This window comes from Bactrocera neohumeralis, chromosome 3 (genome assembly GCF_024586455.1).
Source record: "Bactrocera neohumeralis isolate Rockhampton chromosome 3, APGP_CSIRO_Bneo_wtdbg2-racon-allhic-juicebox.fasta_v2, whole genome shotgun sequence".
Taxonomy (NCBI): domain Eukaryota; kingdom Metazoa; phylum Arthropoda; class Insecta; order Diptera; family Tephritidae; genus Bactrocera; species Bactrocera neohumeralis.
Window position 1 is genome coordinate 4,153,832 of NC_065920.1, and position 13,417 is coordinate 4,167,248.

The 13,417-nt window shown below is 35.0% G+C and overlaps 2 protein-coding genes and 2 long non-coding RNA genes across 4 annotated transcripts; 2 read left to right on the top strand and 2 right to left on the bottom strand.

Moving 5' to 3' along the window:
* Positions 1-6,535: 6,535 nt before the first annotated feature.
* Positions 6,536-8,241, bottom strand: LOC126754128 (uncharacterized). Its single transcript, XR_007666264.1, has 3 exons — positions 8,153-8,241; positions 7,080-8,083; positions 6,536-6,905 (listed from the first exon to the last, which is right to left on the bottom strand). It is a non-coding gene; the product is annotated as an uncharacterized LOC126754128 (long non-coding RNA).
* Positions 8,026-9,204, top strand: LOC126754122 (uncharacterized). The gene is made up of 2 exons (XR_007666256.1): positions 8,026-8,132; positions 8,193-9,204. It is a non-coding gene; the product is annotated as an uncharacterized LOC126754122 (long non-coding RNA).
* On the bottom strand, positions 9,201-10,117 carry LOC126754119 (ubiquitin-60S ribosomal protein L40). The gene is made up of 2 exons (XM_050466030.1): positions 10,013-10,117; positions 9,201-9,768 (listed from the first exon to the last, which is right to left on the bottom strand). Exon 2 carries the CDS (start codon positions 9,753-9,755, stop codon positions 9,369-9,371), a length of 387 nt encoding a protein of 128 aa, XP_050321987.1. The 5' UTR covers positions 9,756-9,768; positions 10,013-10,117; the 3' UTR covers positions 9,201-9,368.
* A 269-nt stretch (positions 10,118-10,386) lies between these two features.
* On the top strand, positions 10,387-12,912 carry LOC126754092 (putative lipid scramblase CLPTM1). The gene is made up of 3 exons (XM_050465990.1): positions 10,387-10,639; positions 10,708-11,667; positions 11,737-12,912. The coding sequence occupies exons 1-3, from the start codon at positions 10,592-10,594 to the stop codon at positions 12,655-12,657; spliced, it is 1,929 nt and encodes a 642-aa protein (XP_050321947.1). The 5' UTR covers positions 10,387-10,591; the 3' UTR covers positions 12,658-12,912.
* Positions 12,913-13,417: the final 505 nt, after the last annotated feature.

Sequence of the window (13,417 nt, forward strand, 5' to 3'; positions counted from 1 at the left end):
TTTGCATTAACAGCTGTGACTACAAAACAAAGTAAAGTTGTGTGTATGTATTATATACATATACATATGTATAAATATGTATTTATTTGAAGATGAATATGTTTATGAAATCGCTGCAACTTCTTTCCAACGAAGTCACGAAGCAAAAACTCAACAGCTGCAAAGGAGGGCACTGAGTCGGCCAACCTGGAGTGAACAAATGAAGTGGCCGAATCGAGTAGCCAATTCGAAATCAATGAACATTCAATTGCGCTGAACTGAGTTAAACTAAAATGAATTGCAATTTGCGCGCCATAAAATGCCTCAATTTGCACGAAAATCGACAATATTTGGAAGCGAGTCAAGGAAAGAAGTGGAAGATAACAAAAAATAAATAAAAAAGTGAAATTCGTCTATATAATGCATAAAATAGGTAAATAATGCTTCTTGCTACTTTCTTGCTATCGGTTGCCAGCGACAATTGCGTTTGCAGCATTTTTAATTTCAGTAATTTGATAGTTGCACTTTTCAATACCCAATACTCAGCTCAATTCCACGCGCCCGATTCGCTCAATATTGCCAGCAAACGCCCAGCCAACTAGACGGTAATTTCGAGAGTTTTTTTCCAGCACTCTTTTTTGCGCTTTTCTTTTGCTCCTTCAACTGTTCGCTTCACACAAACTTGCACTTTGCTGTTGTTGTGCAACTTTTAATCCGCGCTCAACTAATTACTGCACTAATCGATTGAGTGAATGGCGCGTGACAGCTGGCGCAGCAGCGTACCATACCTAATAGCAGTGGCACTAGCAATTGCACGTTGCACGTTGCAAGTGTAGTAGCGAATGGCAGCAGAATTGGCAAAACATTAGTAATAGTAGTGGCAATAGTGCTTGACAGCAGCAAAAAACGCCACGCTAGTTTCCGTTAGTGCCGACGAAGCGTTACGGCTACAACATGTTTTGTTGTTGTTGTTTAGTGCTTAATTGTGTTCTACACTTTTCACTTGCTTACTCCTTCTTGATTTCAACGCAGCTCTTCAATATTGGAAAAAGCTTAATATTTACTTAGATTTTATGCGCAGCCGAAAGGTAGAAGAACTGGTTAAAGTCTTGGCAATTTTTCGAAAAATAATTAAAGAAATATTCAAGTGGGTATTAACAGAAAAATTTTAAAATTATTTGCCAAAACAAAACTACCGATTTTTTTTTAATTTTTTCAAAGAAACTTTAAACAAAACGAAGCTGATTCATTACACGGCAACAACAACCGTCTTTGGGACACAGTTGGGAGGCAGGAAAACCCACAGAATTTATAGAAAATAAAATTAATGCAAGTTTAAACCTTCTTTGTCACCTCTTCCCCTATTTTAGCTGGGATTTACAACCAGAGCTTCCCTTCTTTTTTCATTTTTCCATTTCTACTGTTTTCTTTTTTTTTGTAATTTACTTAGCTTTGGTAGCAAAGTATGGATGTGTGCAAGTTCGTGCATTCTTTTTCCCAATGCGGCCCGCTCTACGTTTGGGGTGTAGTGTTGTTGTAGTGCACTTAGCGCAATGACCATATTTCTTCTTCTTCTTCACTAAGAACTTCGTCGAGTATAGGAAATATATGGCAATCCTTTTGACCTCTTCTATCTGACAGTTTTCGCTGGCAATTTTTTATGTCTATTTTTTTATGTTTTTGCTTTCATTAATTTCTCTCTGCCGCTGTTTTCAATTTCTTAATGAGTGCATTAGTATAATTGACCGGGACCACGTACAGCCGGAACGTGCTGATTTTGTTTTTATCATTTTATGGTTTTTTTGTGCTTTCTACTTTACCGTTTCCACACTTTCAGTTTTATTTTATTGTTTTTTTTTTTGTTTTTTCCTCGCTTGCAATCAATTCATTGTTTCTCGATATTTGCACAATTTCACACTGTTTGCCCAATAAAGGTGTTTTGTTGTTATAAAAATATTTTTGTTTGTGTATCGTTGTTGTTTGCGTTGCTTCGGAGATATTTAATTAATTTCCGTTGAGCTTTCAGCTCGCCACGCCTCCAAGACACGCCCACATGCCACCTGTCGTCTCGTGGCGCTCTTCTACACTGTACACTCTTCGAGCGCTGCGATAATTAATCGTTTTGTATTTTTTACTTCCGAGTGAGATACCCGCGAAATCAGCGGTGATGGGCACACAAATCCAAGCAATGTACAAAAACGAGCGTACATAAGTACGCTTACTGAGCTAACCGTTATACATATTTGTGTATGTTTGTGCATTGCGTTCGGCCCTTTATAGACCTTCGTTTTTATGTTGTTTATATTTTGCAATCTTTTATTTATTGCCAATGCATTAGTCACCGTTTCAAATTTTATGTTGCTTCCATTTAATTGAAAGCTATTCCAGGCAAGCTTTAGTGAAAGCTCAATTAATCGCTAAATAGGCGCGTAGAAGCAGTATTTTACGTAAAGGATCATATTATTTTAGAAAAATCTTATTCATCTTTATCTGGAGAAGAGTTGAACTCTTGACAATTATTTTAAAATCAGCTGCCAATGCTCGGTATAATATAGAGACAAAGTAAAAACATAGACCTCGGTCATAGCACAATTTCGTTGGATTTCGAAACTACATAATACATATGTATGTATGTACATTTAAAAAGCGTGGGTCGAACTCCGAAGGACGATAATTGTTTCAGGCTCGTATTACTGACACGAAATAATGTTGTTGATCTTGTTACAATTTCTTTAATTTTCTATATGAGGATGTCATGCACATATCATATTTGTCTTATATATAACTTACCTCCCACTTATACATAATTCAACCTCGCACCTAACCATAAAATCAATAGAAGTACTCTTAAAATAAACCATAAAAGCAATTTTATGGTATGAACAAAGCTTTTAAGGGTTGGTAGTAATTATGTGTATCCGGTTCGTGTACATGAAAGAAGCATTTCGTAAAAGCTTATGAAGGAGTCAAGCTTAATAAAGCTCCACAAAGTTAACACATGCATATGCACAAATATGCGTGATGTAAACGAGCCCTTCGAGCTCACGAGTGAATACAGCTTTAATGCTTTCATGGTAGTTCACTTGTGGCTTTTAATGTATAAGCTTCGAGCACCTCCGCAGTATTCCCCGAACAAGCATAGTACAAAATGTTCCCATGCCGGTGAGACCAAAAAGTGCCCATGCGTCGAGAATATTGCTGTCTCTGGCGCATCAATTGAGGAAGACCAAAATCAGTCTCTCACACATCGTTCTCAAGAGTAAGGCATCTCTGTGACGTCGTAGTGGCGAATTTTGCGAAAAGATCTTGGCATACATCCTTACAAGATCCAATTGACGAAAGAACTGAAGCCGCTGTTGATCGAGACCGGCACGTTACTGTCATTGCGAATCGCTACCACTCAAAATTTTTGGCCCGCATTGAATGATATGGACTTGGGCAAAATGTGGTTCCAACAGGACGGCGCCACAAACTACACAGCGAATGTCACAATCGATTTATTGAAAAACCAAGATGGATAAACGTGTTATCTCACGAAATGGCTCAGTCAATTGACCCCCTCAGTCGTGCGATTTGACGTCGTTTGACTATTTCCTTTGAGGCTACGTCAAGACTATGTCTATGCCAACAAGCCAGCGGCGATTGATGAACTTCGTTCGAATATCGAAATTGCAGCAGTATCGGCCGATTTATGCTTAAAAACCGTCGAAAATTGGGTTAGCGTCTGGACTTCTGCAAGCGTGCCTATGGTGGTGGTCAAAAGAAGTCGAGCTCCATACATAATGGCATCGCATGTGCTATCACAGGAATAAAGAATTTTTTGGAACGCTCTTATTGAAGAACCCGTTATAATCAAAACACCAAAAAATTTTATTGTAAATGCTTTTAATAAAAGAATAAAATATATAGATATACACCAGATATACACTAAAACTTTTAATATAACATTACAATATTCTTGTGTTTAAAGAAAATCTGCATATATGTACATATGTATTATTGAAAAAAATGCACAAAAACTAAAATTTCATTTTAAAGAGGTACTGAATGTCCGAGACTGCCACTAGAAGTACCGCAGTAATAATATAAATTTCTCCTCTTGCACACGCTCGCATATACATATGTACATATACATAAACATGTACCGTTCCATATTCCATATGGTGGTTTGTCCACAGTATTTATAAGCAAGCATTGGTCTATGGTCTGTAATCCTTCAATATCTTTTTAGGGCGCACATCGCTGGAATGACAGTTCTTCTTCCGACAATTGGTGGCCCTCGGCGGCAGACGGGCATAACATTTACGGCAAATCATTTTATTCACATTATATTTCTCGGCCAAAACAACGAGATTAGGTTCAATGCGTCCGATCCTCATGGTGAAAGTTTTGTATAGGTTGAAAATTTAATTTTTATATTTAATTATTGAAAATATTAATTTTAACACACTGAATATTAGACTATTTTCTTGAAAATCTTAAAGCTTTTTATTTATTTTTATTTTTTTTTTTTAATTAAGTATGAACCGTTTTGAAGTACTGTTTGCATTGCTGACATGCCTTCAGATTTATACAATATTATTTCGCAATTACTGAAAACACATATTGTGAAATACCTGATTTCATAGTTTGGCGTTTAGGCAAATGCTAGTGAGAGATGGAAAATGTATTGAAGACTATTGTGAAACCCTAAATGACTCTCTACCAACGAGTCAATTAGTTATAAGCTACTTTTCGACTAGTATGAAACTGGACTGGTCAGCCAACTGTCCTTTTGCCATTCAAACAGCTGCTACTTTAAACGTGTTGATATGCTTTCAAATGAAAATTGTCAAAGACCGGTTTAAAAATAAGACAAAAAATTCTTTCTGTGAAATTGGATTCCAGACAAGTATTTATAGTTATAAGTATATAATTCTCAAAAGTACATTGTATATTTTTTAACCAGATCGGTATTTATCTCTGCTGGGTACATAGTGCGACTATATTAGAACGGATCGTTTTACAGAGAGCCAAACAATCGGAAAAATTAAGTATGCGGGAAATGTTATACGGACAATTCTGAACAATTTTACCTAAGTGACTATGGATCTAAAACCGGTTTCAAGACAAAACAAAAGCGCCAACATATACACTCGTGGCCACGCAAACCTTACCACTATACTTTCTTAAATTTTTTTTCGGGCTTTTTCGTTCGTTCGGGATTTTTTTTTTAATTTGTGATTTTTTTATGTTTTTAGTAAGCAAAGGTAAATTAAATTTTATTATCTAATTATAATTATAGTTTTTAATTTATTACGTTTAATGAGTAAAACACAAATTAGCTTTTCTGTGCTTATGCAAAAGCGGCCGATTTTATTGTTTTTAAAGTGATACACCTACTAAACTTCGTGTTTCAATCAAAAAAAATAAAATAAAATAAAATGTTAATTCCAAATATAGTGTAAAGTAAATTAAATTAAAAAAACAAAACATATAATTTTTTCATCGCATGTCAGTCTCTTACATTTCGAGCTCATTTTGTAAAGCACACTCATCTTTCAATTGATTTATCTATAGATATAGATTTTTTAATTTTTAATATTTTTCATTAATAATATGTCATTAACTTATTTCTAAATAGAAAATTTCTGTACCGCAAAAAGTATCACGAGTGTAAGTATTATTTATTTGGTCAGAACCAAATTTTATTTTCCCAAATATACCAAATTATTTTACGAAATTTTATACTACCATTATTTCACAACATCAACTTTCCCTCCATGCGCAAGCGAGACAGCTGCTGCGTGTTAAATAGCGAGTGATAGTAGCTCTCAATATTGTCAACTCCGAACTCCTCGCATGAACGCCAGTAAGTTGGGGGTTAGTAAAAAGAGCGCGAAACTGAAATTCTGATTCTGATCTGATTCTGATGATTCTTTAAAATCATAGATTTCAAAGCTTTGGATCGAAATCGGAGAGATCAAAATTCAATGAAACTTGTTAGTTGTGTTCAAAAAGCGCCTCAGGTACTATATATCATATGCGCTTGCACATGAATCATATCAGATATTCATACTTATCTGGTACTTGTCTTATCTAGTATGTAGTTCATCTATACACACAAATTACAGTTACTTGAACTGGTAGTACAAACAATGAAAACCACGCCCCATGCAAATTTTATACTGGCTGGGACCTTTTCCTTGCCACAAATTGCTTCTTCTGATTTTATTTAACGAGTTGACACACTTTTAGTACTTCCAACATAACCTTTGTATGCGTTATGCACGTGATTTTTATCCGATTTCATCCATTTTCATACCGTACTATAAAGTAATAGAAAGAAATGTTTCCAGCACGTTTGGCTGCGTTGGTAGTTTGTAAGATATGTTCATAAAACCTATCAAAGAGTAGAGCCGCGCCCACTCTCTAAGAAAAATGTTACCACAGCTGCCACCCCCTACTGTGGTCCAATTTACCAAAGCTAATATTACAGTTCACAAATTGTTAAAAATCCCGAGACTTTAGGGTCTACCTATAGACACTTTCTTTAATATAAAATATAAAACAAAAATTATTTTAAAAGATTTTATTAAAAAAGTAAAAAAATACCTCCAGTGGTATCTACGGTAGTATAATTTACAATTACATTTTACACATGATATTTAAACATATCTATACATGTACATATGTACATATGTATATCATTTCATAAATATAGAGAGGTAGTTTTGGCCACAGTATATCTAAGCATTTATTTGTAATCCTTCAATAACTTTTTAGGACGCAGATCGCTAGAATGACAGTCCTTCTTCCGACAATTGGTGGCCCTCGGCGGCAGACGAGCATAACATTTGCGGCAGATCATTTTATTCACATTATATTTCTCGGCCAAAGCAACAAGATTGGGCTCAATCCGTGTAAACCTCATGGTGAAACTCTTTCTGTGATGAAAAATTTATTTTTTATATTTAATTATTGAAAATATTTATTTTTTTTTTTTTTAATTTTTTCATTTAAGACACTAAATAATATTAATAACGGAAATTTATGTTTCACAGCCTTTTTATTTTCTATTGAAATTATTTTTTAATCTTGAAAATCTTAAAACTTCTTACTTCGTTTATACTTTTTCCCAAAAGTGAACTATGAACCGTTTTAGTAGTACTGGTTCCATTGCTGACATGTCTTTGGACTTATACAACACAATTTCATCATTGCCGAAATTTGAAGTTGTGAAATACCGAATTTCGCATGGTCATGGCCGCCATGGATTTGCTTTCAGGCAAATGCGTGAAAGAGATGGAACACGTACTGGAAACCATTGTGAAAAGTTGGATCGATTTGTTGGATCATTGGTCACACATATGTATATATGTATGTATATCGGGGCATTTGTATGAGTTCGACGATGCACTTAGGTTTATTTGTAAATATGTACTTATGTATAAATCATATAAGTAGATGTAAATCCATAATCGCTTTCGATTTCGTTCAGAACCCCAACCAGTTCGAAGTATAGGCTTGTTGGCTTGTAGAGCAATTGCCCATTAGCAACTCTCTCTCTCTCATTTATATGATCGTTTTCTGTCTAATAGGACTTCTGACAGGACGAATATATGTATTATATATTTGACGAATCGATATTGAACACAGGTCTACCTACATATATTTTGACGCTTCTTCGTTGCTGCGCTGGGGGCTTAAAAGCAGTGCAAAGACTTATAGTACTATATTATAAATAATGCACGCCTTTCATGCATTTCGTTCGTTAAAAATGCAACAAATTAAAGGAAATGCTTTCAAATTTTCTAATTCCCCATAAATCGCGGATATTAATTGTTCGTTTAAATGTCAATAATAATTTGCTTATTTTAATTATATATACGACATATTCGTATATGTACGCATAAACATACATACTATATGCACCATCATTTGGCCAAAGTTTTATTTTCACAAATGTTTCACATTCATTTGCGTCTGTTTATTTCACAACATGCAATTTTCCCTCCATGCAAAAGTGGGACAGCTGAAAATGACAGTTGCCGTCGGTATTGCCAACTCAGAAAACCTGGCATGAACGACAGTTAGCTGATGACTAGTAAAATGAGCACGAAAACTGGAATATTTTATATTTATTTAAATAACATAAATACATAATTATAAAAGTAAATATGCAAAAATTCACCTGCGTTCAAATATGGCTAAAGTCACCAAATTCTTTTAAGGCGTATATCGTAGGAGCAACATTTTAGCTTCCGTCAATGGGCGGCCATGAAAGGTAGACCGGAACAGCTTTTTCCGTCACTCGAGCATTGAGTATGGCGGTTCAAGTTGGACTAACGCCATTGCACTGCGATTGTGTAATTGCTTGATTACTAAATTGGGAAGTAGCAAATTTCTTATTATGTTTACTTATATTGTTTATTTATTGTAGAAGCTTGATGCGTTGTGTTATAGATAGCTCGAGCTTTTTGTGTAGAAGTTGGATGCTGCACTCCTGTTTATACACATGTATGTACCATATATGTATGAGTCATCCTGCGGATATTTCATACATACATACAAACATATTAATGTATATGTTTGGTTACAAGTGGATTCTGAACGATCAGTTTTTGTGACAACTACATACTTGTACTTATGTATGTACATATACATATGCTACAGAACTCCGATATCGGTTCCGACAAATGAGCAGCTACTTGGGGAGGAAAGGACTTGCATACAATATCAGATCGATATCTCAATAACTGAGAGACTAGAACATGGTTAATGGACTCAGCTCGTCGTTTGAGGACGTTCCGGCGAAATATTAAAGATTTTGGGATAAAAATATTTATACGAAATATCCTCACCGAGAAAAACCGAGGAAGTAGTACAGCGATTTCCAAACACTAGATTTTATTTTTCTTGGAAGATGGGTAGAACTAACTCTACAAATTTTTTGTTTTGGAGTTAAAAGCTTTATATACATACATACATACATACATACATACTATACAAAATGGATATTTGTGATCCAGATTATTAAATCGAAATATTTAAAAGCAAGGTTTACCCTGCGTCTATAGCCCCCTCATCTTTTCAGAGTATCGCCGAACCTCAGGTCTCTATTATTGTATTTTTGAGTGCTCCTATTTCGGAGTTATGAATTCGAGCACAACAAAATCAGGAAATAGAGGCAAACAAATACAAATGTTCTCTCCAACTCTCGGAATAAAAACAAAAAAAAATATTCGTGGTTTTTGTTTTATTTCGCAAATTTCAAAGTAAAATTTTCACTTCAATTCATACATAGCTGATGTACACATAGAAAAAATAAAAGGAGAATGCGTTTGTTTGTACGCATTTCTCCCCCCAACACTCTCCGCAAACGACGAAATTTTCCATATTCCAGTGGTCTACTTCAACTTCTTCTTGGGGCGCAAGTTGTTGGTGTGTCCACACTTCTTCTTGCGACAGTTTGTTGCACGTGGGTGCAGGCGAGCGTAGCACTTGCGGCAGATTACCTTATCGCAATTGTATTTTTGTGCCAAGATACGCAAGGAAGGTTCAATGATACCACCACGAAGACGCAGAACCAAATGGAGGGTTGACTCCTTTTGGATGTTGTAGTCGGACAAGGTACGACCATCTTCCAATTGTTTTCCGGCGAAGATCAAACGCTGTTGATCTGGGGGGATACCCTCTTTGTCTTGGATTTTAGCTTTGACATTTTCGATGGTGTCAGAAGGCTCGACCTCTAAGGTGATGGTCTTACCAGTTAAGGTTTTGACGAAAATCTGCATTTTGCTCGTCTATCTGTAAAAACACAAACAAAGAATTGCGGCTTGATTTCGGATCATGGCAAAACGAGTTGTGACGTGTGAGTTTATAGGTTAGAATAAGAATCGTGCAAACTTTTTCACTTCATACGTAAAATAATGCTAAAAACAAAACACAATCTCCTCACGTGATTTTCGAATGTATGAAAAATATATAATTTATTATTATTGTGTAAAATCTAATATTAAAACACAAATTTTCCAAACAGAAATGAGCTTACCTCCAGAAACGTGTAGAGAAATGCTAGAAAAGAAATCAAAAGGGAAATTTTTTAATATGGCAGGAAATTTTCTGACACTTTACTCCAAGTGCTGCCAAGTTAATGAAAATATGTCTCGTTCACAATTTACTATTGATATACATATGTATTGTTCGACGTCTTAACAATTATTTGAATGAGTTGTGTTAACTTTGTAATTCTTTGTATATATTTTTGCAGAAACCTTTAGAGATTATTCTACTGTAATTAAATTTGTACCTTTTAATTTTCAACAGAGCAAATATGTAACAGCTATGAAGAATCCAGTTAAGTTTATTTACATAAATGGATGGCAACTCTAATAAGATTCTTTGCCTTTTTAAATTGGTAGCACTGCCCATTATAAAAGTCAAATTTTTTCCACATCATTTTTGCATAGTCGTGAGAATTGATTGAAAAAAATTAACTTAAAAGGTCATGTGGTAAGAAAATCGTACACAAATATCCAGAGGAGGCATTTGTTCAGAACTTCTCCAATTGAAGAACACCGTTACTGACACATATCTTAGAAGTTTCGCCTTAAAAGTTTATTTGTATAAAATGTCAACTGACGCACAGCCGCAACCAGCTGCGCAGGGAAATGGCGAGGTAAGAAATCAGTACTAATTAAAGATTATATATTATTTAATGGTTTATAATTTTGGAAACCTACTTAGCTGGCACCAGCAGCTGATGGTGTTGCTGGCCCCAACAATCAAGATCAACAACAACAACGGCAACCCACTAAAATGGAGTCTTTCTTTGCAATGACAAAATCATTGATATTACGTGCTCTTATAATTTATTTCATAAGTTCATTTTTCCGCCGACCTCAACAAGCAACTAATGAAGCAAGTGAGCAAAAAGCTAAAAATCTTGCTCCGCGTGTGAACGCATGGAATTACTTCGAAAACGGTACTCTTTTTGATTTGCATGTTTGGCTGTCGGAACATTCTGATGATGTAGACTTCAAACAAAAATCGAATTTAATATGGTTACAAGAAGATCTAGTATATGGCGATTGGTCATCGGGACCAAAACATGATGGTATTTATACGCATAGCTTAAAAGTAAAAGCATCCAAGTCGTTGATGAACAATGGCAGCATTTATTTGCATACGTTTGTTACACGTGCTGGAGAGAGTCCTAACCCGGACGCAGATAATTATGCGAAAAAAGGAATGATGGGTTACCAACACAAAATTCTTAATAAATACAAGCGGATACGCGTTAATCGCAACTATAATCTTCTGGGAGGAGAGAAGGAAAGATTGGCTAAAGAGCTGGAACAAGCAAACCTTAAAGATACCATAGTCTCACATTGGCATCCAAATATAACTATAAACTTAGTGGTAGATCAAACCAATTGGGCTGCGGGTACGGTACCACCACCTTTAGATGAGTACGTCAAGTTTGTAGATGGTGGTAAAACGTATTTGCCAATTGTATTTATCAATGATTACTGGAATTTGCAACGTGAATATTTCCCAATAAATGAAACCACTCCGGATTTAGATTTACATATAACTTTCCAACCTTTGAGTATGTTCAAATGGCAATTATATGCCGCACAACAGATGAAAAACAAATGGGGTGGAAATATGCTCGGAGAACTTATGACAGCTGGTGCTCCTGAGGTAAGTTTGCAAATTAAAAATTTGTATACATATATGCATACATATATAATATAAACATTAATTATTTAGGAGTCGGATGAAGATCAAGATTCATTGAAAGAAACACTCCTTGACACAAATATATATTTGCTGGGACTCACTATTGCTATATCAATTTTGCATTCAGTGTTCGAGTTGTTGGCTTTCAAAAACGATATACAGTTCTGGAACAACCGTAAGTCGCTGGAAGGCCTTTCAGTGCGCTCCGTCTTCTTTGGAGTATTTCAGTCGTTAATTGTGCTACTTTACGTTCTGGACAATGAAACCAATTTCATGATTCGAGTTTCATGCTTTATTGGTTTAGGCATTGAAATTTGGAAAATCCACAAGGTTGTCGATATCGATTACAACACTGACCAGAAAATTTTGGGCATACTCCCGAAAATTAGTTTCCAAGACAAAGGTTCATATGCGGACAGTAATACAAAGGAATATGACAATCTTGCCTTCAAATATCTAGGCTGGGCATGTTTCCCACTGCTAATTGGATATTTCATCTACTCTTTAGTGTATAACCAGCACAAGGGATGGTATTCATTTGTGCTGAATATGCTGTATGGTTACCTCCTAACATTTGGCTTCATTATGATGACGCCTCAGTTGTTCATCAACTATAAACTAAAGTCCGTAGCACATTTGCCGTGGCGTATGATGACATATAAATTCCTGAACACATTTATAGATGATATATTTGCTTTTGTGATCAAAATGCCTACTATGTATAGGTTGGGGTGTTTCCGTGATGATATTATATTCTTCGTATTCTTGTATCAGCGCTGGCAATATCGCGTTGATTACAAGCGTGTAAATGAATTTGGTTTCTCCGGAGAAATGGAGGAAGAAGCGTCGAAAAAGAGACTTGAAGCTGCGGCACCTGCGTCAGAGCAACAAGCAGAAAAGGCGGCTATCGAAAATACGCCGAAATCGGCAGCCGAAAAGAAGGAGGACTAAGTATTGTCGCGTATCTGTAGATGTTAGATAATTTAAACCGAGTTTTCCAAATCCACACAATAGTGGATATTTCATGTATGAATGAGATTTTCTGTGAAAAAGTCATATCTTTGTGTTCTCTAAAAATTTCATTTCCTATATGTTAGCAAATTGATTTAGAGATAAGTTGCTATTCGCAATTGTATATTGAAACGCAAAAGGCAAAATATTATAATCATTTAATAAAGACATACATACATATGTACTATTCTTAAATACTTGATATTCCTCCATTCACTTTCTTATCAGTAGTTTTACTTCCAGAAGTTATCGCCTGGATAAACAAGATTAAGTTGTTGGGTAAGTAATAGGTGTAAGACACTTGTAGATAATAACCGTTGTTACTTAAGGAGATTAGTTTTATCGACTGTTTAAACAACGATTTACACAATACTAAATGAATGTTTTAAATATTCTTTTGCATAAACTTTATGTTTTGCAAACATTGCATTTTAATTAAATTAATTATTTTAGTTGCAAATTATACAAAGTTCCATAGAAAGTTTAAACTTCTTATTAAGAATACTTTAATTATAAAAATTTTTTCAAACTTCCTATTATTACAACATTTTTTATTAATGTGTCAAAAACAAACAAAAAAATGAGTCACCCTGCATTTGATTGCCCCTACTAAACAAAAATTTGTTTATTGTTCAAATAGTATTTAAATAATATACTGTCTAAAAGCATTTGCTACATAAATATATTAATATTCCTCATC

What these genes read in the sequence shown, in the direction of transcription:
- LOC126754119 (XM_050466030.1), bottom strand. Translation starts at nt 9,755, where the DNA reads ATGCAGATTTTCGTCAAAACCTTAACTGGTAAGACCATCACCTTAGAG.
- LOC126754092 (XM_050465990.1), top strand. Translation starts at nt 10,592, where the DNA reads ATGTCAACTGACGCACAGCCGCAACCAGCTGCGCAGGGAAATGGCGAG. An exon ending in CTGCGCAGGGAAATGGCGAG is followed by an intron (nt 10,640 to 10,707) that starts GTAAGAAATCAG and finishes AAACCTACTTAG; the next exon opens with CTGGCACCAGCAGCTGATGG. An exon ending in TGACAGCTGGTGCTCCTGAG is followed by an intron (nt 11,668 to 11,736) that starts GTAAGTTTGCAA and finishes TTAATTATTTAG; the next exon opens with GAGTCGGATGAAGATCAAGA.